Source organism: Alosa alosa, chromosome 7 (assembly GCF_017589495.1).
Source record: "Alosa alosa isolate M-15738 ecotype Scorff River chromosome 7, AALO_Geno_1.1, whole genome shotgun sequence".
NCBI lineage: Eukaryota > Metazoa > Chordata > Actinopteri > Clupeiformes > Clupeidae > Alosa > Alosa alosa.
The window spans coordinates 20,444,935-20,470,119 of NC_063195.1; the positions used below are offsets into that span (position 1 = coordinate 20,444,935).

The window sequence follows — 25,185 nt, forward strand, 5'->3', positions numbered from 1 at the left end:
CCCAGTGTGTAAGTATCTCTGCTGCTTGTTAGCTAGATAGGCTGGACAGTTGTTCCTGTGGGGAAGAGCAGCCTGACTCAGAGCCTAGTAAGAGAGGTGCGTGGAGAGGGGGATGGGGGTGGTGGCGTTGGGGTGTTGCAGAGCTGCCCAAGCCCAGGCCCTGGAGCGTCGGCTGGGCAGCTGAAGGTCAGAGAGGTCCTGGAGGAACCAGGGGCCATACGGTGCAGCATCAGACCAAAAGGGGCTATCGTATGACCACCAGCTGGGCATCTGAAACCCTCACTGCCCCCCCCCCCCCTGAAACGTTCTCTTCTTCCTCACTTCGACCGGGGGTCAGTGTTGCATGCAGAGCTTTTAAGGGCTAACAAACGACTACAAACGAGTCTTGTAGATCGGACTGACCCCTGGGTCGGCCTTGAGGGCAGAAGCCACAGCTGCTCCACTGCAAGACTGGACAAGCTGTGGACATCCTGGGGCATCCTACACCTCAGACACCTCGTGCTGATGTGTTTGGATAAGGCTTTGACATTTTTTTCAACGACATAGCACAAGGTAAGCTATGTGCTTTTGAGACGGAGTCGTGCCTTTTGGCTTATGTGGAGCCCCAGTTAGCCACTGTGTTGTCCTTGAAATGGAAGAAGACTATTGGCTATTTGGCTGCAGGGTTATCTGACTAATATGTAAACATATTTTTATCCACTATTACTACTATAGTAAATATATTGTATATTATTGCTATAGTAAATATATTGCATATACTGTACTGTGGCTTTATTGTACTGGGGTGATCCTACATTTCGGTAGGCATGTTTCCTTGAAAAACAAATGAAAATATGTGTTAGGGCAGATTAAAACCCTCTGTGTTCTGTGATGTTTACCCGTCGTAGCTGCCTTTCTGTCCCCAGGACACGCAGGGTCCAGGGTCGCTGGACGTGGACTGGTTGCTAGGGGAGCTGCAGTACATCTGCCCCGATTCTCGGGAGCCCACGGTTGCCTGGGATACCTCAAAGTCCTGGAGCACTCTACACATGTATGGAAGGGGGGGTGGGGTCACAGGGACAAAACACAGAGGGATACATTACAAAATTGCTATTATGATGTTATTATGCTAAACTATGTGAGATGATAAGAACAAGCGTCCTTTAATGTGGCACAGCTGTTCTGTGCTGTTCTATTCTAGCTGTTCTATTCTGCCCTCCTAGAGACATAGTAACAATGAGGGCAGTCTTGTGTCATGGCCTCAGAGTATCTATCAGTGGTGAATAACACAGCCAAAGACAGAGGAAAGTGTCAGTTGAAAGTAGAATAGGTCATATTAAAAAATGCTCTGTTGACAAGTTGACCTCCCATTGGTTTTGGCACAGAGAGAAAGCAAGGACAAAAGGCAAAGGAATTCATAGGAATTTAATAAAGTAGAACAATACACGTAGAAATCATACATTTCAGAGCTTCGTTACTGGCTAGAAATGGTGAATGGAGAGGCTGACCTAATTTCTGAAGTGTTTCTCCTTTTTTTCCCCGATGGGGGATGTAAACGGGGTGTATGACCGATGTAACCGGGGCTTAAATCGTAAATTAGCTGTACTTCCTGTTGAGGCTGATGACTATGTATGCAGTCATTGGGTGAGACATACACATTCATGACTGGAGTAGGTGAAGCTCAGTGAAAATATGTCAAAATAAAAGCGCAGAGGTCAGGTCTATACATAGCCCAGAAGGACTGCGGGGTTCTGAGCTTTCTAGGGCACACAAGGCTTGAGATTCCATGCATCCCCCGCCCCCGTAACAGACACCACACACACACACGCACAGACACACCTCCACTTTCTCTCTTTTTACCCACACACACAGAGAGAGAGAGAAAGACACACACACACACACACACACAGACACCCTGCTGAGGAACTGGCAGCTATAAGGCACCTGGGAATCCAGTTCCCAATTAACTAAAGCCGATCAGAGTCTCTCCGCTCTGCACAGCGGATGTGATGGGCAGCCTGCCTCAACCACAATGAGCTCACACACACACACACACACACACACACACACACACACACACACACACACACACACTCCCCAAGACAAAACTCTGCAGACGTACACATGAATAAACACACAAGCACACAGCTTGAGACATACACCTACATATATCACACACACACACACACACACACACTGACACACACACACAGCTGCATACAATGGATGAATTCATTAGATCATTTCCAGCCTGCTCCCAGCTCCAAAAGTCCTCAGGGGCAGATGTGTCATCTGTAATGACCGGCGTATGCTCTCTGATGGGTTTTTCCCCACACCGCCTTCCATTATTAACCACAACACACACACACACACACACACACACACTTTCATATTTACACATATGGATATGGACACACACATGTACTCTTACTTTCACAGCTGAACACATGCAATGGAAAACACATGGATATGATCGTGATCGTGCGTGCGTGCATACACACACCACACACTTTACAAATACAAGCATAAGCACATAATTGTACTCACAAACAAAGAAATAGACACATACACACACACACACTAGTGAGTACGTGCAAGAACTCAGATATCACCGAGGTAAATTTGAAACACCGGCCCTGATTCCTTTCCAATATATTTCCCTGCTGCTCAGGTGTTGAAACCCCCAGCACGCCCCGTCCTGCTAACGAGAAACAGGTGGGGAGCGTTCACTCTGCCCTGTCGAAGAGCGCCCTGAACGAACATGCCCCAAGTGGGAGAGACACAGCAGCCTGCACCCTTGGGCCTGCCCTGCTTAAAGGGACACCAGGCAAAGTTTTCGTGTTAATTAATCATCTTCGTAAGTCGGTATATGGTTAAATGACTCATTACGGGGCGAATGAAGGCTCTCTCGCCCGCCCCTACTGCCTGTAGGAAGAATATCCCGCTTGCAAGTTCGATGTATACTACCCGCCGACCGAAGCAGGATCAGTTTACAGCACAGAGGCAGGCTAACGAAACGCTAGAGATTGTTGCAAACGTGTGTATAATGGCAGAGCCGGCGAAGAAGTAGCGAAAACCCTTGACGGAAGACGCAAAGAAAGCTTCAAAACAGGTGTGGGCGGCGCGGCGCGAACATGCCCCAAGTGGGTAGGACACGTCTGGTTCTGTTGCAGTGCGTTAGCTGTGGAAACTGGGCTTTGACTTGGTGCCTAGAGGGCTGTAGTGTTTCAGACACACACACACACACACACACACAGAAAAAGACACTGACATAGACTCACACAGACAGACACACACACACACACACACACACAGAGACACATGCACACACGCACAAAGAGAGAGACAGGCATAAGCACACACACACACACACACACACACACACACACACACACACACACACACAGGCATAAGCACACACACACACACACACAGGCATAAGCACACACACACACACACACACACACACACACACACCTAACCTCCTAAACTCCCTTTAATATACTGGCTGTTGCTTAAGTCGGGGCAGAGCTCAGTTCATTATGATTCTGATAGGTTCTTGGCTTGCTGCTTACCATAACATATCTGGGCCCAGGACAGGACACATCCACATTAACATCTACTGCTGCAAGCTCTGTACACATGTGACCGTATGGGACATGCGTGGCCCTGCATGTGAGACTAAGTGTGTTGACGCCAGTGTGGACAGAGGGGGTCAAAGGTCAGGCCAGCAGATGACCCATTCATCGAATGGCTCGATGAGGTAATGATCGGTTCTTATCGAGGATCTGGTGGTAAATGGCAAGAAGTGTGTGTATGTGTTATATGGATGTGTTACAATGTCCAGATGAGTATGCACAAACAAGCACACACACACACACACACACACACACACACACACACACACACACACACACACGGTCAGGTCGGAAATGACCATAGGCACAAAACCTCATCATGGAGATAAGCTCATCCATACAGACACACACACACACACACACACATCACACACAAAAACAGCTGAAACACACACTCTGACACTCAGTCTTTTTCTCTGAAACACACAGCTGACACGCACGCACGCACACACACACACACACACACACACACACAGACACACACACGAGAGAGAATGAGCTGGCTGGTAACACAACACCAGCAGGGACTAGAGCCAAGGCCCTCGAACAGAAGGGACAGCACACTGCAGGGGTCCATCAGGGCTGAGAAGGAGAGCCCTGGAAACAGCCCCGCTCTATAAAACATTCACATGCCAACCAGACACACACACACACACACACACACACACTCTCCTCTTTCACAAACTTGCTCTCTCTTTCACTCTTACACAAATACCCTTATCTCTCTCCCTCTCCCTCTCTCCCTCCCTCCCTCTCTGTGAACACTCTAAAACTCTCATTTCTCTTTCCTCTCTCTCATACCGTTTGTCACCCTATGAGACATGCTCTCTCTCTTTTTCTCCTCTTTCTCACACTCGCTTTCTTTCACTGAGTCAAAACACCCTCATTTCTCTCTCCCTCCCTCCCTCCCTCTCTCTCTCCCTCCCTCCCTCCCTCCCTCTCTCTCTACAATTGTCCATTCACTTTTTTCTCTCCCTCGTTCTCTCTCCATGATCACATTCTTCCTCTATTTCATCTCTCCAGAACCACAAATCCGTTCTTTTTTTCCTCTCTCTCTCTCTCTCTCCCTCTCTCACACACACACACACACACACACACACACACACAGACACAGACACAGACAGACACAGACACAGACACACACACACACACACACACAAACAGCTTGATCACTCCTCACTCGCTCTCTCGTTCAAAATCAGGATTAATTTCATCTCCTTTCATATCCACCTCCTCCTAGCAACCCACTCAAAGTGTCGCGGCTCCTTTCCCTCACCTCAGATTTGTATTTCTCCACCATTCCTCTCTGCTCCTCCACTATCTAGATCCCATCCCTGTGTCCCCTCTCTCATTCCTCTCTGCTCCTCCACTATCTAGATCCCATCCCTGTGTCCCCTCTCTCATTCCTCTCTGCTCCTCCACTATCTAGATCCCATCCCTGTGTCCCTCTTTCATTTTTTCTCTGTCCTCCACTATCTAGATCCCATCCCTGTGTCACCTCTCTCATTCCTCTCTGCTCCTCCACTATCTAGATCCCATCCTTGTGTCCCCTCTCTATTCCTTTCTTCCTCCACTAGCTTTAGTCCCTGTGTCCCTTTATTCTCTTTGCTCCTCCACTATCTTGATCCCCCCTCACCCCCCTCTTGCGCTTTTTTTTCTCATCTTCCCCCCCTCCCTTCTTTCCCAGCTCTCTCTCCCTTTTTTCCCAGCTCTCTCCGAGTTTCTTTCTCATTCTCATAGCCATACTTCCTCTATACATTTCTCTAGCCTCCTTTTCAGCCCTTCATCATCTCATATCTCCCTACCCTCTCCTTCCTTCCTTTACTCCTCCACTTCTTTCTCTTCCTCCTCCTCCTCTCCTCTCTCTTGACATCTGGCCGTGTCCACTCCAACAGGGAGGAACCTCTTCATCATCATCACCTTCATCATCAGTCTTCTCACATGATTAGGGTAGAGCACCATCGCTTTCATACTTCCCTACACTGGAATTCTGTGTGGTCCTTTCACCTCTCTCTCTCTCCCTCTCCCTCTTCCTCCTCCTCCTCCTCCTCCTCCTCCTCCTTATAATTGGTTGTCTCAGATGAAGGGTGGAGCGCAAAGAGTTTTCTGACATCGGGGGGGAATAGGCGTAGGAGTCCAGAGATTAATACATGGTCTCTCCGGTGTGTGTGTGTGTGTGTGCGCCTGTTCGAGTAGACCTTGGGTGTGGCTGCCCTGAAACTAGTGTGACTCGTGGGTAGACTAGGCCAATGCCTTGGCCCAGATTCGGCCTGCTCCATTAGAATAAGCCTCTGGGCTGAATCTAGAACCGAGCGAATCAAGGTCTGGGACGAGCCTGGTTCTGATCTGCTCCCGAGTCGACTAGCATCTGGTTTGTGTACTGATCTACAAGGAGATCTTGCTTTAATATTTATGTCGAGCATAGCTCTGCTTTGCCTTCAGACAAAACAAACAGCCAAAACTGCCTAAGAGACTTCCATGCATGGATTTTTAAACATAAACATGTTTTTCCCAAGGTGCAGTAGAGATGTTTTACTTTGCCATGAGCAATGAGCATGACCTCAACATCTATGAAATAATCTTCCCTGCATCCAACCAAATAAACTCTTAAGAGACTTGAGTCTGGCATCTCACAGTAGGTGGAGCGACACAACTTTAGATTTTTTACTGTAATGAAAGTATTTTGCCGACGAGTCTGGTGCACTCTTGTTAACTTTGTGAGTCACAGAAGAGTGGGCATGTGGTGGTTTAGGCCTCAGTTTAAAGTCTTCGACAGAAGAGGAGCTGGCACGGGGCCCACTCGCCACGGAAGAGTGACACACAGATGGTGAAGGAGAAATGTGAAGAAAAAGAAAGACTAGAAAAGAGAGGAGGAAAGAGGAAAGAAAGAAGAGGAAAGAAGGAACAGACAGATGGGTAGGGGAGAAGAAGAGAGAGAGAGAGAGAGAGAGAGAGAGAGAGAGAGAGAGAGAGAGAGAGAGAGAGAGAGATGAGCAGGGAAGAAAAGGAAAGACTCAGAGAGAAGGACAGAAGAAAAGTGAAGAAAGAAATGCATAAGGAAGAAAATGAAGAGAATAGTAAAGAGGAGAGAAGAGAAGAGAATTAGAGTAGAGTAGAGAGGAGAGGAGAGAAGAAGAGAAGAGAAGAGTAGAGAAGAGAAGAGAAGAGAAGAGAAGAGGAGAGGGGAGGAGAGGAGAGAATTAGAGTAGAGTAAAGAGGAGAGGAGAGAAGAAGAGAAGAGAAGAGAAGAGAAGAGAAGAGAAGAGAAGAGGAGAGGAGAGGAGAGGAGAGAAGCAGAACACAGGAGAAATCGATGTGCTGCCTCCATACTGTACCTCTGTCCATCCTGGAACTTCTTGTCGAAGGAGGTGCTGCGGGAGATGGTGGCCTGGGCGTAGTGGAAGCGCTGCTGTTGCCCGGGCGACGGGGTGAGTGCGGGCGCCTGCGTGGGAGAGGTGCGCGACAGCTGCTGGGTCAGCGGCACAAGGTGCCAGCCTGCGCCTCCCAGAGTGCCCACGGCCGTGGTGCCGCTGTCCAGCTTGTACTCCACCAGGGGCAGGGAGCGGTAGAGCTCAGAGCAGCCCCTGTGAGGAGACGCGCGCACACACACACACACACACACACACACACACACACACACACAAAGGGAGAAATAAACAAACCAGTTAGCAATATAAATAGCTGATGCCATGTCCCTCCCAGGTACCTAATTCTAGGCCCCCATGGAGAAACACTAAAGATTGTGAACAGTTGTCATACCTAAGGTGGCTCCACTAAATGAATAATAGATATTCTACAATATACGGCTGGCCTGAACAGTTGAGAGAGGAATTCTTCCTCAAGCTGTTCTCTATACAGTGCAACAGATAAAGTACATGGTTTTAAAAATGGAGTTCTGTGTGTGATACTGACCTACATGCTGGAAATACTTTAAATGAGAAACTGGATACTGTATTAGAATTAATCTCATCCATTTTTTTACCAAAAGACTCCTACATGTATTGTCTGATGAGTGATAGTCTTGCATTTGAGAAAGAGGGAGAGTGAAAGAAAAAATGAGGGGAGAGAGAGAGAGAGAGAGAGAGAGAGAGAGAGAGAGAGAGAGAGAGAGAGAGAGAGGGAGAGAGGGAGAGAGGGAGAGAGAGAGAGAGAGAGAGAGAGAGAGAAATAGACAATATGACAAGTAAATCAAACCCAAGAACACATCATCAAAATTAAACCGTGTTCCATAATATCAGTAGAATGATAAACGCGTCCGGCCCCAATGACCCGCATTGACGGACATCGCGTCCTCCTTTCTGCCCGGCCCCCTTGAAGCGCAATGACATCAATACTGTATAGATCGGACCTAATGCATTTGTTGAGTCGCGGCGATGCAGTTAATTAGATTTGAAGTGGCTGCGAGGTATGGGCCATGGCTCCGAGCCAACGGGGTTCTGACTGACGCACGCGGCAGCCGGGAGAAGGCCAGCCCTCGACGCGTTTGCTCGGACTTGGCCTCGGAGTACGTCAGACTGATCGACCATGACAGCCAGCGAGTAAGTGGGGAGTGAAGGGGGAGTGGGGGGACAAGCGAGCTCATCTTCATGGTTCGCTTGGTTGAGACTCGGTGACTCACTCATGATTTGTTTCACGCTGGTTGCCATGCAATTTGATTGCCGTTGGTTTGCGGGCATAAGTTATCTGGCGAGATGACATCTTGGTTTGTTTTTGTTGTTTGTTCTTTAAGTTAATTACATTGAAAGAACAGCCGTGTTGCCTAAAAGGACTTTGATAAAGATCATGCCTTCACCCTGAAGCAAGTCCCTCCACTCAGCGGCCATATTGCAACATACTTTGGGCACTTATCGGGCATCTATTTTGGGCAGAACTGTGTGTGCTCAAGGCGTAATGACACCAACCTCACCCCAGCGGCGAGTTCATACCACATGATTGGCACGATGTGTACACATGTCGACTTTTGGCCGTGTTAAGGGCGCGATATATAGACACCAATGCTGTGTCTCCTCATTAGAGAGTCTCTGTCTTTATGCTCTAGAGAATCTCTCTCCTAATGCTCAGATTCTCTTTTGCCTTGGGGCAACATAATAGACATATGGTCTACGATATGATTCTGTATAATTTCATAATATTTGTTAAATGTAAATGTGTGGGTGAATGTGAGTCTGTGTGTGTGTGTGTGTGTGTGTGTGTGTGTGTGTGTGTGTGTGTGTGTGTACACACTCCTGTGTGCTCTGGCAATGCTGACGGCAGCACACTCATCTTCAAACGACCTTTTGATGCTGATGCGGGGAAACTCGGCTCGCTCAGTGAGACTTGACTGTGACTTGGTAACGAGCCGCTATGGTAATGATCGGAGCCAGTCTAACGGTTTCCTCCAGACGTCTCCGTGACCGAGGTTTCAAATGGACTTTGCTCTGAATCTCCTCAAATACCCTCACAGCTTGGAGGCTTTCTCATACAAACTCAAAACATCACAGAGTTCTAAGCCAGGGCCTTATCTTTTACGCTGGGGCCAGTGTCTGTGTGTCTGTGAGTGTGTCTGTGTGTGTGTGTGTGTGTCTCTCAGGGTATACTGGGTTGCAGTCAGTCCAGACCGTATTAAACTCTATAGGCTTTACTTTTTCATTTCATCTGTCCAAACCATCCAGCCAATTTGGGGGATCAACACCCCCCCCCCCCCCACCCATACCCCCCACTTCACCAGAAACATCTGGCTCTCTGCCTCCCCGTTTTAAACTACTGTTTGCGCTCTTCTCTTCTCTTCTGCTGCCCATAGAGGGCCATTTCTTTTCTGTTCTTCATCCAGCCCCCTTCCTGCCTGCCAGCAACCGCTACCCCTGCCTACCCAGTTTAAACTGGACCGCTACCCATGCCCACTTAGTTTAAACCGGACCGCTACCCCGGCCTACCCAGTTTAAACTGGACCGCTACCCCTGCCTACACAGTTTAAACTGGACCGCTACCCCTGCCCACTTAATTTAAACCGGACTGCTACCCCTGCCTACCCAGTTTAAACTGGACCGCTACCCCTGCCTACCCAGTTTAAACTGGACCGCTACCCTTGTTTGCCCAGTTTAAACTGGACCACTACCCCTGCCTACCCAGTTTAAACTGGACCGCTACCCTTGTTTGCCCAGTTTAAACTGGACCGCTACCCTTGTTTGCCCAGTTTAAACTGGACCACTACCCCTGCCTACCCAGTTTAAACTGGACCGCTACCCTTGTTTGCCCAGTTTAAACTGGACCGCTACCCTTGTTTGCCCAGTTTAAACTGGACCGCTACCCTTGTCTACCCAGTTTAAACTGGACCGCTACCCTTGTTTGCCCAGTTTAAACTGGACCGCTACCCTTGTTTGCCCAGTTTAAACTGGACCGCTACCCTTGTCTACCCAGTTTAAACTGGACCGCTACCCTTGTTTGCCCAGTTTAAACTGGACCGCTACCCTTGTTTGCCCAGTTTAAACTGGACCTTCTTCTTTCTTCTGCTAATCATGGATTTGTTTTTCTTTTCTTTTTGTTTATCCAGCAGTCCCCATCACCTGTAAAATACCCTCAACACCTGCAAACATGACACTGCACCCCAGGGGGGGTCCACACCATCCTGCTTGCTCAGCTGTCTGTGCGATGCCTGTCCCATGTTGAGTTTTTGTTTGTGTGTGTGTGTGTGTGTGTGTTTGTTTTTGTGTTTTGTGACTCACGGCGTGGAAAAGCCTGCTTGGCTGCAAGTTTGAGCGATTAGTCTAAGAGGATTAGCTGGCGAGGGAAGATCGGAGCGGAGTGTGAGGACCGGAGGACACTGGAAAGAGTCGCAGAGTTTCTTTCACTCCCTTTTTTTTTTTTTTTTTAGACGTCCCGCTTTGATTTCGTAACACGACTGTGTCGCTCGGGGAGCAACGTAGATTTAGAGGAAATTATCTCTTTTTTTGAACAGAGAGATCAGAGTATTAGAGAAAGCAATTCTGACATAACGGAAACATCAGAAAAAAAAAAAAAAAGAAAAAAAAAACAACATTGACAGCTCTTGTTGCGCAACTCCACAGATACACACTACCACAGTTCTGTGGCTCCGCATGACACCGCTCTTCACCTCACCGAGGCTGCCAAAGCGGAGGGAACCGCGCTGACCAATCGCGTTTCGATGCAGTCATCAGACCTTCGTAATACGAATTTGTATTCACAGATGCAAACGGAGCCACAGAGCCAGTCGCAACGAATACACAAAAAAAAAAAAAACCTTGAACAAAGATACATGCAAAGTACCTCTGCAATATCAGTGCATGAGCATGTAAAATAATCTCATGAGTACCGACGTGTGCAAAGAACCTCAGTGATATGAGTCATGATGTGCAGAGAATAACCCCTGCAATGCAAGCAGTGTGTGTGTGTGTGTGTGTGTGTGTGTGTGTGTGTGTGTGTGAGAGAGTGAGTGTGAGTGTGTGTGTGTGATAGAGAGAGAGAAAAAGTGAAAGAGAGTGAGAGAGCATACTGCAGTGTGAGGTGTGTGTGTGTTTGTGTGTGTGTGTGTGTGTGTGTGTGTGTGTGTATGTGTATGTATGTGTATGTGTGTGATAGAGAGAGAGAGAAAGCATACTGCAGTGTGAGGTGTGTGTGTGTGTGTATGTGTATGTATATGTGTGTAATAGAGAGAGAGAGAAAGCATACTGCAGTGTGAGGTGTGGTGTGTGTGTGTGTGTGTGTGTGTGTGTGTGTGTGTGTGTGTGTGTATGTATGTGTGTGTGTGTGAGAGAGAGAGAGAAAGCATACTGCAGTGTGAGGTGTGTGTGTGTGTGTGTGTGTGTGTGTGTATGTGTATGTGTGTGATAGAGAGAGAGAAAGTGAAAGAGAGAGAGAAAGCATACTGCAGTGTGAGGTGTGTGTGTGTGTGTGAGGAGGTGTGTGTGTGTGTGTGTATGTGTATTAATTAGGTACGTGTGCATGGGTGTTTTGCTACCTGCGGGGGGTGCCGTCCTCGTGCGCGTGCACCACAGTGACGGTGACGGTGGCGGAGGTGCGCAGCAGGTCAATCATCTGCTCGTGCGACAGCGTGGCCACGGTGACCTTGCAGATCTCCACCAGGCGGCAGCCCTGCCGTAGGCCCGCCTGCCAGGCGAAGCCGAACGGCTCCACGTCCGCCACCACGCCCTCGAAGTTCACGTGGAAGCCCAGCTGGCCCACCGCGTTCCGCCGCAGCGTCATCTCCACCGTCTCACAGCCTCGTGTCACAATCTGGAGGGGGAGGGGGGCAGGGCGCAGGAAGACAAATTACAGTATTATACTTATTTACTGTAATACTCATTATAATTACAGTATAATGACAGTATTGATTTGATGTGGGGGCCCCCACCACCTTGATGCCATCAGTAATATTGAATATCGTGTGATCATTCACATCAGTGAGGATCCTTGACTCTGCTCGACCCTCCAGTCTCACGGAAAATGATGGCTTATGTCATATGTTTCTATTTCATATTTTGGAAGAGAAATTATAGATAGATAGTCTAGAATGTACCACTGGAAAGTTGCTTTAATGGCAGTCTCTTCACAGCCGAGATGGGGAGAAGGGCCTCAAAGAGAGAAAAACATACAGAAACTGGTAGAAAATTCTAGATAGATAGATAGATAGATAGATAGATAGAAGCGTGCATAGTGGTGCCCCGGAGAGTAAAGTCATAATTCAAGACAGAATATCAGATAGAGATTTCTGATTTCCTGCTCTTTCTATTTAATGGCTGCTTTGGCAATTCAAGCAGTCTATTTGTCATGCCAATAAAGCACTTCATTTGAATTTGAGACTGAGGGACGGGAGAGAGAGAGAGAGAGAGAGAGAGAGAGAGAGAGAGAGAGAGAGAGAGAACAGAAATGGACAGAAATAATGTGAAGCAAAAAGCACGAAAAACAGAATGTGAACCAGACTGATGGTGTAAGAAAAGCTAAAGTTACGTTGCGTAAAACACAAAGTCCATTTTGATAATGTAGAAACAATACTTCCTCAAAATATTGATGGAATGGTGAGTGGGTGAACGGACATATAGAGAAATAGATAACGCAATGGTTATGACTGACACTAGTGCCCAGTGGTGGACTAAGAAGTCCACAACGAGTCACCTGAGGTGAGTGCTCAATCCGAAGATTTGCTTTCCCTTTTCCACACTCAGGCCTGGTGATTACAGGAGCTTTTAACAAGATCACCCCTGGACCTCAAACTCCTCTAATCTCAGTGGCTTTCTTTTTTCAACACGGCCAGGGGGACAAAATCTGACAAAATCTCTGCTGCTTCGGATGATGGTGAAGTGAGAGAGAGAGAGAGAGAGAGAGAGAGAGAGAGAGAGAGAGAGAGAGAGAGAGAGAGAGAGAGACTTCCAGAGCATTACCCCCCGTGTACCAAATCTGGCGAGTTCATTAACCAGCAATCCACTCATCTCCTGAATCAGTCGGCAAAAATGTCCCAAACCAAAATGAGACCGCCCGCTTGCTGAACTCAAGTTCCTCTCTCCCCCCTCCCCACCCCAAAGGCATTTCCTCTGGTCCTGTATGTGGGAACACAGAGGCATGGCTCCAAACCCAGGGCCCTGGTCGCACAAGCAGTTAGAGGAGGGTTATTTTACACACATCTGAGAGTTACCGTGGGTGGAAAAATACTTTTGAAGTATCGATTCATGATAACACCTTTAACTCTGCTGGTGTTGATGTGACTACTACACCTTCAACTCTGCTGGTGTTGATGTGACTACTACACCTTTAACTCTGCTGGTGTTGATGTGACTACTACACCTTTAACTCTGCTGGTGTTGATGTGACTACTACACCTTTAACTCTGCTGGCGTTGATGTGACTACTACACCTTTAACTCTGCTGGCGTTGATGTGACTACTACACCTACTACCCCTTTAACTCTGCTGGTCTTGATGTGATGCTGAACTACATGTGATGCTGAACTACCTACTACCCCTTTAACTCTGCTGGTGTTGATGTGACTACTACACCTTTAACTCTGCTGGTGTTGATGTGACTACTACACCTTTAACTCTGCTGGCGTTGATGTGACTACTACACCTTTAACTCTGCTGGTGTTGATGTGACTACTACACCTTTAACTCTGCTGGCGTTGATGTGACTACTACACCTTTAACTCTGCTGGTGTTGATGTGACTACTACACCTACTACCCCTTTAACTCTGCTGGTCTTGATGTGATGCTGAACTACATGTGATGCTGAACTACATGTGATGCTGAACTACCTACTACACCTTTAACTCTGCTGGTGTTGATGTGACTACTACACCTACTACACCTTTAACTCTGCTTGTGTTGATGTGAGGCTGAGCTACAGTACCTCCCTGACACAGCTCTAAAGGGAGAAAGGGAGGGAGAGAAAGGTGACTTCTCCAGCAGAGACTCTATCTGCCAGCTCTCTCTCTCTCTCCCTCTCTCTCTTTCTCCCTCTCTCTCTCCCTTTCTCCCCCTCTCTCTTTCTCCCTCGCTCTCTCCCTCTCTCTCTCTCCCTCTCTCTCTCTCCCTCTCTCTCTCCCCTCTCTCTCTCCCTCTCTCTCTGACCTCCACCTGCTTGGCGCGGTGCTGGGAGGCTGGAAAGATGCTGTGTGTGTGCCAGTGCTGCCACTATATTTATAACACGTGAAGGCCGGAAGAGCCGACATTAGAGGCGTTTGTGAATGTACCGTATGCACACGCACACACACACACACACACACACACACACACACACACACACACACACACACACACACACACACACACCCTGCGGGCAAACATCCGAGGTGAAGGTGAGGCGTTTTTAATGAGGCGCACACCTGCCAATGTGCTGAGTCGCCGCGGTGGGTCATTAGCTAACCCCCCCCAACAAACCCACCAACCAGCAGACCTCCAGCAGAAGACTTAATCCACCGCAAATGCCTGATCCTAATGAGCAGGACTAAAAGGCAAACAGGAGTCTTCTCACGGTAATACGGTTAGTGGGCTTTACGCCTCACCTCGGAGGGCAAGTACGTGTCAAGGTTAGTGGGTGTTTGAGAGGGGTCGATGGGATGAAAGGTGATGAACTGTGTGTGTGTGTGTGTGTGTGTGTGTGTGTGTGCTCATGGGGATGTGCCCTGCTACGGTGATGATGAAACACGGGTGGGAGCGTGAAGCTGTCAGGTAAGACCATGTCATCCAGCTACCATTAAGGAGATTTAGAGGTTCACTTCTGTCCATTTTAAACAGGTCACAAGTCTTTGTGATTACCTCGACTGAACTACTCCCACCCCCCACTCCCCCATCTACCCACTGGCCTTACTAAGAGGTTATGGAATGTGTGCTGTGTTTGAAAAGGCTGAGAGGGTACGCAAAGACAAGAGACATGCAAGCATTCACATGCTCACCCAGCAGGTCCCAATAATCAATAGGATCCTTCCAGAGGAAACGCTCAATAGCATTACATTTCCTAACAGCACTCTGTACCTTTCCAAATCAAAGGTACACCACCATATCTTCACCCTGCTGGGAGTCCTACATGCATCCTGGCTCTCCTGTTTTAAAGGACACTAAAGGTCTTTGGTCTCACCTTGATTATTTTCTGTTGCAAAACGCTAACTAGATACATACTAATTAAAGAGAGAGAGACTCTCTGTGATACAATCCCTCTATGAGAAGGATGGTATTGATTCTATTGATTGAACTCACCCCAACTTAATTTTGAACTCACCCCAACTTAATCTTAAAGAGTTGCAAAGGAATTCTTGTAGCTCAACCCTACAAGAATCCCTTTGCAACTCTTTCCAACTGTCATTCTTTTCCAACAAATAAAATCCTGATCCTACCACTGCAGCCTTGATCAATCCAATGCATCCTTCATGTCCCTTCATGGGATTCTACAGATCTTAACAAAATCTTTCATGTCTAAAAATGACAAAACAATGACAACACCATGACAACACAAGTTCCAAACGCATGCTTCAGGTGCTTCTTACCTCCAGCCTGTTGGCGATCTCCCGCACTTCGTCCCCACAGCCGTCCTGCATGGAGAAGGCCAGGCAAGAGCCTCGCTCGTGGTACAGCTTCATGCGGCCCAGCGGCGAGAACATGTTCCAGCCAATCACGTCGCGGCAGTAGCAGTTGAACACCACCTCCTTGGAGGCCTCCTCGATGAGCACTACAAACTCGTTGGAGACGACCAGCAGACAGCAGGACAAGTCGCCGGGGGAGACGGGGCTGCCAACGATGGGATTGGCGTCGTTGTCGCGCGCGACCACCGCCCAGGTGACGGCGCCGCTGCTCTGCAGGTCTTGGCGTTGGCGGCGGGGCAGCTCCCTTGCGGGCGGCTTCAGCGTGATGAAGCTGAACTTGGCGCCGCCACCGCCGCCGGACGAGTCCAGGGGCGCAGAGCCGGCGAAGTTCTCGGCCAGGTCGCGCAGGTACTCCTGGCGCGTGCGCGTGGCCATGGCGCGGAACTTGTCCGACTTGTGCGCGGCGTTCTCCGCGTTGATGGCCTTGGTGAGCAGGAAGTCCCGGAAGACGGCCGACTTGGGGAAGGTCACACCCTTGGGGATGGGCGGGCCGAAGGCCGGCACGTCTTTGGAGCGGGACACGGACACACTGGACACAAGGACAGAAAAACAATCCGTGAGCGGAAACCACATCGTCATGACAAACTTGACTTTCACATTTTTCAGCACAATTTATGTGTGCTATTTATGTACTTTCATCAAGAGTATGCAAGTTAAAAGTGAGAAGTATTTATGACAAACTTTTGTTTCATTTGATTGATTAAAGTGTGACACATTACAAGTGGGAAATGGACATTTGAGACACAACCATACATTAGCCTAGATGTTTAACTTTGACAGAAAATATCTCAAGTGCTTCTATATTACACTCAACAGGAAATTCGTTACACTTTGCTTTCAGATTAGTTCTCAGTAACAGTGAGGAGGAGGTAAATCTCTTCCGTAAGGAAAAACAGAAAACAAAAAACAAATAAAAACAAAACCCATTAAAATGTTTTTTTATCGTCCACCTCAGGACTCGCAAGACATGCTTCTGAGGCTCAGAGCAGGAAAGACCTGCACTCCCACTCATCCCACCCTTAATCTCCCACGGTCTGGCGAGATCAAAATCTTAATTTACTCGGCTCCGAGTCACAGATCTTTGCTCAGCTGATCCCCGAGATAATGACAAGCAGCAAGCAGTTCTGTTGGGGGGGGGCATTAGATCACTGTCGCATTAAAAGCACAAGTTTAGCTTGCCTCAGAGTCAAGAGCAAGGATGGAATAGGAGCAAGGGGGGATGAGGAGGGAGAGAGGGAAGCAGGGAGGCTTTCAATTCAATTACGGTCATTCTTATCCCTTCGTCTTCGCCACTTCCTCTCCACGGCATGCAGGGAAGATTCATGGAATATATAAATCGTGCCTGCTTATTTTGTCTTCAATCAATTTTATCGTTATTTCAACCGCACAGAGATGAGATTATGGACTTGGGAAATTAGATTGACTCTTCTTAGTGACAGAGCCCTGCTTGAAATCTTTCAAAAACCAGTTTGCATAAGGACCTGAGGTGCAAACCAACATCGGAGGGATAACAAAGAAAAATATTGACACAAGAATATTACAAACATTAGACTAATAGAAATACAATTATATAAGATAAATATACAATAATAACAATAATAACAACAATATAAGATAAATCATTTCGTGGCCTGCATTTTGTTGTTTTGCTGCTGTTGTTTTGCTGACAAATAGTGCAAAAATAATACACAAACCAATATTAACGCAATATTTAATAATAATGTATAATAATATTATACAACATAACATATTATATATCAAGTAAAATAAAGTGAGGGGCAGGTGCCTCACCTGTAAGAGACGTCCTCAGTGCAGGGGCTGTGTGCTCGGACGATGATGAAGACGTGCTGGAAGTGGGAACGGATGTTTTTGGGCGTGAAGGGGAGCGCACCAGGCTCCTGGAAGATGATGGTGACGATGTCGTTCCCAATGTGCCTCTTCCTCAGCAGCTAAACAGAAGAGCAACATGGGTAAACAACAACAACAAACATGGGGACAAGACACTGTCGACGTGAACGGATGTGGATGATTGGACTCTCTTTCATAACTAACACATGCCAAGCCACATGCCAAGCCACATGGCATCATGTTTGCGGCGTTTTACGTTTGGTTGGATGTGTTACCTCAAGGGACTGAGGATAAAAAAAAAAAAAAAAAAAAAAAAAAAAATGACTACTGAATGTGAAAAGCTTACCTCACACAGCTGAACTCCTAATAGTTCACATGAGATGACCAAACGAAAAAATACACGTCTATATATATGTACGTGGCCTTCAACTGCCTCAAGTGCAAACCGCATACACAGAGCTAGTTGAAACAGGCTGCATGGACAGACCCCTTGAACCTCAATCTGCCCCATCTGAGACAGAGCAAGAGGGCAGGAGGGGGCAACAACCGTTGCCCAAGGAAGGAGAGAGAGGTGGGGGGGGGGGTAAAGGTAGCGTATGGTGGGCATGTGCGGTGGGTCCACTACCGTGGTCCTAAGGCGGGAGACCCTACAGGGGCGCGCTGTCAGAGATTATCGCTAATCCGGCCACAATCTCCAATGATCCCGAGGACACACAAAGATGGTAATTACAGCCCCTGGGAAGCACGCAACGCCACAAGAGAGCCAAAGCTGATCCATCCCCCTTACTCGCTCACACACACGGCCACACACACACACACACACGCCACACACACACACACGCACACACACACAATCTATACACACTCACACAGTTCTGGGCCAAGACCATGTCCACACCTTGACTGCTTTATAAGAGAGGGAATAAAAAGATGGAGGAAGACAAGTGCCAGTTCCATTTTCTGTGTCGGATGAGCGCTCTCCAGGAGCATGGCCGTGTGGCATTTACCATCGATTGGCTTAAGGGGATCTGAGCAGGGAATGACTCAGACCTGGGCACGCCAGCGTATGGCTTCATCATTGCCGACCACCCCACATACGCGCACACACACACAGTCACACACACAGAGAGATTCACTCACACTCACATAGAGAAGAGAGAAAGCCCCTGAGGCAATCTTTTTGCTGTGGCCTTCGAAATATCTCTCGTCTTGCAGAGTGTAATGTTGAATCTGCCCCACAACATCCCAACCCCCCTAACACACACACACACACACATACACACAAAGACACACAGTCTCTCTCTCTCTCTCTCTCTTAACCCCCTCCTGCAGAGTGAACGAGTGAATGAGTTTGAGAGGCAGTCACAATCGCTCCATCTGGACGCGTTGGCTGGGATGGAGGTCTCCCGCCAGCAAAGACAAAGGACCAATGAAGCCAGCAGGAGTCTCAGGGGTTCACAGCTCCATCACAGCTCTGAATTCAACCCCCAACACCACCCCACCCCACCCCGCCACCTCCCTCCCTCCCTCCCTCCTTCCTTCCTCTCGTCTCTCTTTCTCTCCTCTCCATCTCTCCCTCCCTCCGTCCCTCTCTCTCTCCACACATCCCACCCCATGCCTCCGTTCCACTCCTCCACTCTCCTCCACTCCACTCCTCCTCTCTCCTCTCCTCCACGCCTCCTCGTTTTCTTTCCCCACTCTGCTGTGTGCATCTTGTTGCACACAAAAGACATGGATCTAATTGCTCCTCCCCAGACATACAGATAGGGCCGGGAGGCAGGAGGTGTGTGTGTGTGTGTGTGTGTGTGTGTGTGTGTGTGCGTGCGTGCGTGCGTGTGTGTGCGTGTGTGTAGATGAGATGATGGGAGAGGAGGAGGGAGCTGTTAGCCTCCAAAAGTGTGGGGGGGTGTGTGTGTGTGATGGTGTTGATGGGGTGGTGGGGGGGTACAGATGGAGATGGTTGCCGCTGAGTGGAATGGGCACTGTGTGTGTGTGTGTGTGTGTGTGTGTGTGTGTGCGAGCGCGCGCGTCGCAGTGGTTGCCATGACGACGCACCCTGGCACAGCGCAAATATTGGTGATTAACGAAGCTCAGGGAAAGCGCTGGGTGGTGGTGTGGGGTTGAGGGGATGAAGGAGCTGTGAGGTGGAAGAGATGAGATGAGAGGGGAGGGGGGGGTGAGAGACATGGACCAGGAGCTGAGCACAGCTTACGGAGCTGGGGAGGAACTAATTTGAACGCAGCGAGACGCCGTTGGCCAGTCACACACATGGTGTGTGGGCAGTGGACGCGGAATAAGCCCCGTAAAACGCTGTGTGAAGTCTTAAGTAGGTGTTAAGCAACGGAGGCATCCTCACACACACACACGCACACAAAGGCATGGTGTCTTGCAAAACCCCTCTTTTACACACACACACACACAGACAAAACAAACATGCAGACATACAAACAGACAAAAAGACACAAATGAGCATACGCACTCACAAAGGGTTGTTGTCCTGCAAACAACCACTTCCAATAGACACATAGATAGATACACACACACACCTGCTGTCTATTGTTGGGTGTGTGGGGGAGCATTGTGGAGACGTGGAACATCAGCTCGTAGTCCTTGTAGGCAGTGTAGAGGGAGTGGGTGCCCGTGGAGTCCGCTGAAACAGACAAAGGAAGAGAGGAGACAGACATTATTGGATATCACTGTGTATTCTAGAATCACATTTTTCAATATTGTGCAACACATTAATTTGTCGTTTTATTGTGTTATGCTTTGGACAATCTGTTTCTGTAATGGTAGTAAAGTGACGTTCATTTTTTTTTCGAATTTGAGGGAAAGAGAGAGAATAAACTAAAGAAAATATAAAAATGAAAAGCAGAAAAAAAAGTAAAATAAATAAATAAATAAATAAACAAACAAACAAAACACAAACGAGTGATTGAGACACAGTCAGAGTTATCAGCGAAAACGAAAACACATAGTTAACTAAAATACATTGCAAATCCGTAAATTGTCATGATAACAAATGTTAGGGATCGTCATAAATCAGCAGAATCCCTTGAAACATGGAAACATATTGAGGCCATCGCCTGTAACATAAAATGCAAATTATATGCATGAGTGCATGCATCTTCACAATCACATGTGTCTGTATGTTTGCATATGGGGCCATATAGGTGCATAGGAATGGTCTAGCCGTTGGTGTGTGTGTGTGTGTGTGTTAAAGAAGAAAAATGTGAAAACGCCACACTTAAGAGGGTTTTTTTAGACAACCATCAGCCAGGCCTTGAACGGGAAATTCTTTCTTCACAACTGGCTGGTTGCAATTTCAGGTTACTGTAGTCTTGTGTGTGTGCCTGCGTGTGTGGTGTGTGTGTGTGGTGTGTGTGTGTGTGTGTGTGTGTGTGTGTGTGTGTGTGTGTGTGTGTGTGTATTATTGTGCACAATTTCAATCATTCGTCCATTTGCCCTGCTGTGCCAAAGCAAAGCAAAGCGACAGCATTTCCCTTTAACCAAAATGGTGATGGATGTCCATTCCATCTCAGGCTGGACCACTCCTTAAGTCTGAGTTGAACTGTTTTAAGTCATGTGATCCTAAAGGTTTTGCCTTTGCTATTTCAGAAAATTATAAAGTGTAGCTGCTGGAGTGAATTCTGTTATGGACATGGCCATTATTGAGTCTGGACATGTGGCCCATCGTGGCCTCCGTACCACGAGACGTATCATATTGTGAGGGTGCAGGCCATTCCTATGTGTGTCTGTGTGTGTGTGTGTGTGTGTGTGTGTGTGTGTGTGTGTGTGTGGCCTCACTCTTGTTGTCCAGCTGGGCGCGGTACTTGGTGAAGCCCTTGAGGCGGACGCGCTGGCCGAGCAGCTCCAGGAACTCCTCGAGGGCCGGACCGGCCGACTCGTTGTTGTACATCTCCTCCTCCGTGCTCTGGCCCGCCTTGCAGTAGAGGATGCCCACCTTGTGCTGGAAACTCAACTACGGAGAGAGAGAGAGAGAGAGAGAGGAGAGAGAGAGAGAGAGAGAGAGAGAGAGAGGGAGAGAGAGGGAGAGAGAGAGAGAGAGGGAGAGAGAGAGAGAGAGAGAGAGAGAGAGAGAGAGAGAGAGAGAGAGAGAGAGAGAGAGAGAGAGAGAGAGAGAGAGAGAGAGAGAGAGAGAGAGAGAGAGAGAGAGAGATTATACACCTTTATTAGACCATTTTCTCATTTTTAATTTGAGAACTAGACAGGACAGAGGGTAAGATGGAGAGAGAGAGAGAGATAGAGATTAAAGGAATGGATGGAAAGAGAAGAAGAGAAGAATATTTGGATTGAGGGAGGGGCAGTGAAGGGAGGGGAGAGAGACAGAGGGGAAATAAAGTGAGACAAATGGGGAGTACAAGGAAGGCAAAGTGAACGTTTATGAAAAATGGATAGACTGAGAAAGAGAACAAGACAAGAGAAATGAGGTAGAAGATTGAACAGAAGAAGTATTTTCAACAAACAACACATTTTGGCATCAATTCACAAACAGTTTATGAGAAGTTCCCTTGCCTTCCCTGACAAAAAGGTAACATATTGACTGAAAATGTAATACCCAAACATTAAAAAATAAGTTCAAGTTCAGTTCAATACTTTATTGCCATGTCAACACAGTTGATTGGAATTTGTCTTGGTGCCAATCAGGTTAAAAAAAGGCAGGAACATACAGTAGAGAATATAAAAGACACTCGCATAGACAATCATTCAAACCAGTAAAAAGCTGTAAAGACCTTGTGCTATTGCAAATTCCCAGGTACAGGTTTACTCTGCCAGGTGCAGAGTGTGTATCAAGTATCAAAACACACACAGACACAGACACAGACACAGACACACACAGACACAGACACACACACACCAGCTGAGAACACAGCCTGAACCCCTGACCACCACCCTCTATCCACAGCACCCTGACCACCACCCTCTGTCCACAGCACCCTGACCACCACCCTCTGTCCCTGACCACCACCCTCTGTCCACAGCACCCTGACCACCACCCTCCGTCCACAGCACTTACATGGGAAGGTGAAGCGGGAGGGTGGTGGTGGACTTTACCACTAACCGCTTTTCAAACAGAACGGCCATCAATACCTATCTTGGAGGCATACGGTGGGAGATTGTCCAGCTAAGTGCCCCATCAATCTGGACGGGGGGTGGCTGGCTGGTCTGGGCTTTAGACGGAGCCAACTGAAGTGTGGTGGTGGTGGTGGGAGGGAGGGGTGATCACTGGCGGGGGGTGCCGCACGACGGTTGCCTTTGGGGGAACTCTGCATTATTTATCAGGATACCCCACCCCCCGGAGAATGGAGCAATATAAGGGGAATTAATAAAGCTGCCAAAGCAGAGCCGAGTGGAGGATATTACAGAGATGGCAGCAAGAGGAGAGAAAGAGAGATGACGAGAGAGAGAGAGAGAGAGAGAAAGAAAGAAAGAAAGAAAGAAAGAAAGAAAGAAAGAAAGAAAGAGTGACAGATCAGTGAAAAAAACTGTAAGGATGGAAAAAATTGATTGAATGTTGGTTGAAGAAAAAAGAAAGAAAGAAAGAAAGAAAGAAAGAAAGAAAGAAAGAGAGAAAGAAAGAAAGGGCTATAGGATAATACATACTGTAATAGAGAAAAGAAAAAGTAATGAGGACAAGATGAAAAATGAACAAAAAGAATGAAAGGATGAAAGAAACACAGAGGAACAAAGGAATGGAGAAAGAAAAAGGGCAAATGAGGAAAGGACTTCAGGTCCAGATGCATCAGCCACCTGCATCTGGTGGCCACTCCACCAGCAGACAGGGTCAAACACTCGCTGTGGGTTGCCCGACCGGTCGTCATGGCGACAGCCGTCTTTCTTCCTCTCCGCCTCTTAAGTGGCAGTAGACGCCGTTCTTTTCTTTTTCTTTTTTTGGCTGCACAAAAAATAACACCCCCTATACCCCCAACCACCCAATTCCTTTCTCCTCCATCTCTCCTCCACCTCTTAATGGATCCAGCAGGAGCGCCCCTGGAGCCTGGAGCCTCGTGCTCTGCTCTGCTGTGCTGTGCTGTGCTGCGGCACTCCCTTGGTGCCCCTCGACCGCTCCGTCCTTCCCTATATGCTAATTTTGTCCCCCCCACTTCCAACCATCCCCCACCACCACCACCGTCTCTCTTTCCACGGCTTGGAATCCAGCGTATGCTTAACGGAGGCGGGCGGACTCGGGCCTGAGGCTACTCGGGACCAGGAGAGAGACGGGGTGAGGGAGGGAGCAGGCCAGAGATGGAGATGGACGCCTGGAGGATGACCATATGAAAACAACGCTCATGAAAAAATAATCAAAAGTTTATTGCGCCCGTCTTTGTGCCAGAATGCCTGCAGGGGTGTGTTTGGGGTGGGGTGGGGGTCCTCTGAGAGGCTGCCGATTCTCGTCTCCCTCCCTCTCTGTCTGTCTGTCTCTCTCGCTCTCTTGTTTCCTCTCTCTCTTCTCTCTCTTTCCTCCCTCGCTCCTGCTCTCTCTCATGGGGCGTCTCGGATTACGCCGCTCTTCAATTATAAAGTAATACAGCTCGTGTCGATCTCTTCTCACTCTCTCTCCTTTTACCGTCATCATCATCATCACCCACACACCATGCACACACACACACACACACACACACACACACACACACACACACACACACACACACACACACACGAGACTCCACATCCCCCACCCCCTGACTTTGCCCTGAGGTGAGCAAATATTTTTAGTGGTGTCGATTTGATCCAAGACCCCGGTCGGTCGATGAAACGAAAGACTGCTTCTCATACTCCCCCGACAATTTCAATTTAATTCCCAGATAAGGAAAGTGCACATCTCTGTGTGTGTGTGTGTGTGTGTGTGTGTGTGTGTGTGTGTGTGTGTGTGTGTGTGTGTGTGTGTGTGTGTGAGTGAGAGAGAGAGTGAGTGAGAGAGTGAGAGAGAGAGAGAGAGAGAGAGAGAGAGAGAGCTTTGAGGGGGAGGGGGTATAAGAGAGAAAAAGTGCTTTCTTCTTCAAACAAATCTACTCTGTTACACCTTATCCAAATACAGACACCCCTCTCTACCCTCTCCACCATTATGACCTTATAGATTTCTCTTACCCCCCACCCATCCACAGGAAGACATTCCTTTGTCAAAACGAGGCAGCTGACACTGCAGATGAACACAGGCAACGATCTACGTCCCTTCACCAACACTAGCCAATGCCGTTTTATTCGCACGACCAAAAATGTAGCCCCAACAGTCTCAACAAACCGTAATACATTCATGTTTGACACTCAGGTTAGTGCTTACTCTTTATCAAGCCGTGCATTATATTTTATGATAATGAGGACTAACAATTACTTAACGCATTGGTTAACACTGTTGCCGTTCATGGTTTATTTATGGTCATGGCCACCAACGTTTCAACAACGTTAGTTGAACGATTGAAATGATGGGGCTTCGGATCTTGCGTGTCTTGTTGAGCGTTGTCTTCCTTTTCCCATTTGAAAGTCTTTTAAAGTGGTCAGTGTCGTAGCCGACAGTGGACGGAGGAGAACAGAAGTGGGTTTAACTGCGGGTCCGTGTTCCAAATCCCTGTGATCAAGGTCGGTAATTACAAAGCCAGCCTGCTGCAGCAGCAGTGGGGACTGGCTAATTACCAGTT

At 48.0% G+C, this 25,185-nt stretch overlaps 1 protein-coding gene across 1 annotated transcript in view; it reads right to left on the reverse strand.

Moving 5' to 3' along the window:
• sipa1l2 (signal-induced proliferation-associated 1 like 2) overlaps window positions 1-25,185 on the reverse strand; it is a 109,257-nt gene that overhangs the window by 32,395 nt on the left and 51,677 nt on the right. Inside the window, 7 exon segments of the mRNA XM_048248997.1 lie at window positions 879-1,022; window positions 6,953-7,201; window positions 11,572-11,846; window positions 15,587-16,211; window positions 17,474-17,631; window positions 20,077-20,180; window positions 21,335-21,509. Of these exon segments, the coding sequence (XP_048104954.1) occupies window positions 879-1,022; window positions 6,953-7,201; window positions 11,572-11,846; window positions 15,587-16,211; window positions 17,474-17,631; window positions 20,077-20,180; window positions 21,335-21,509 (1,730 nt within the window).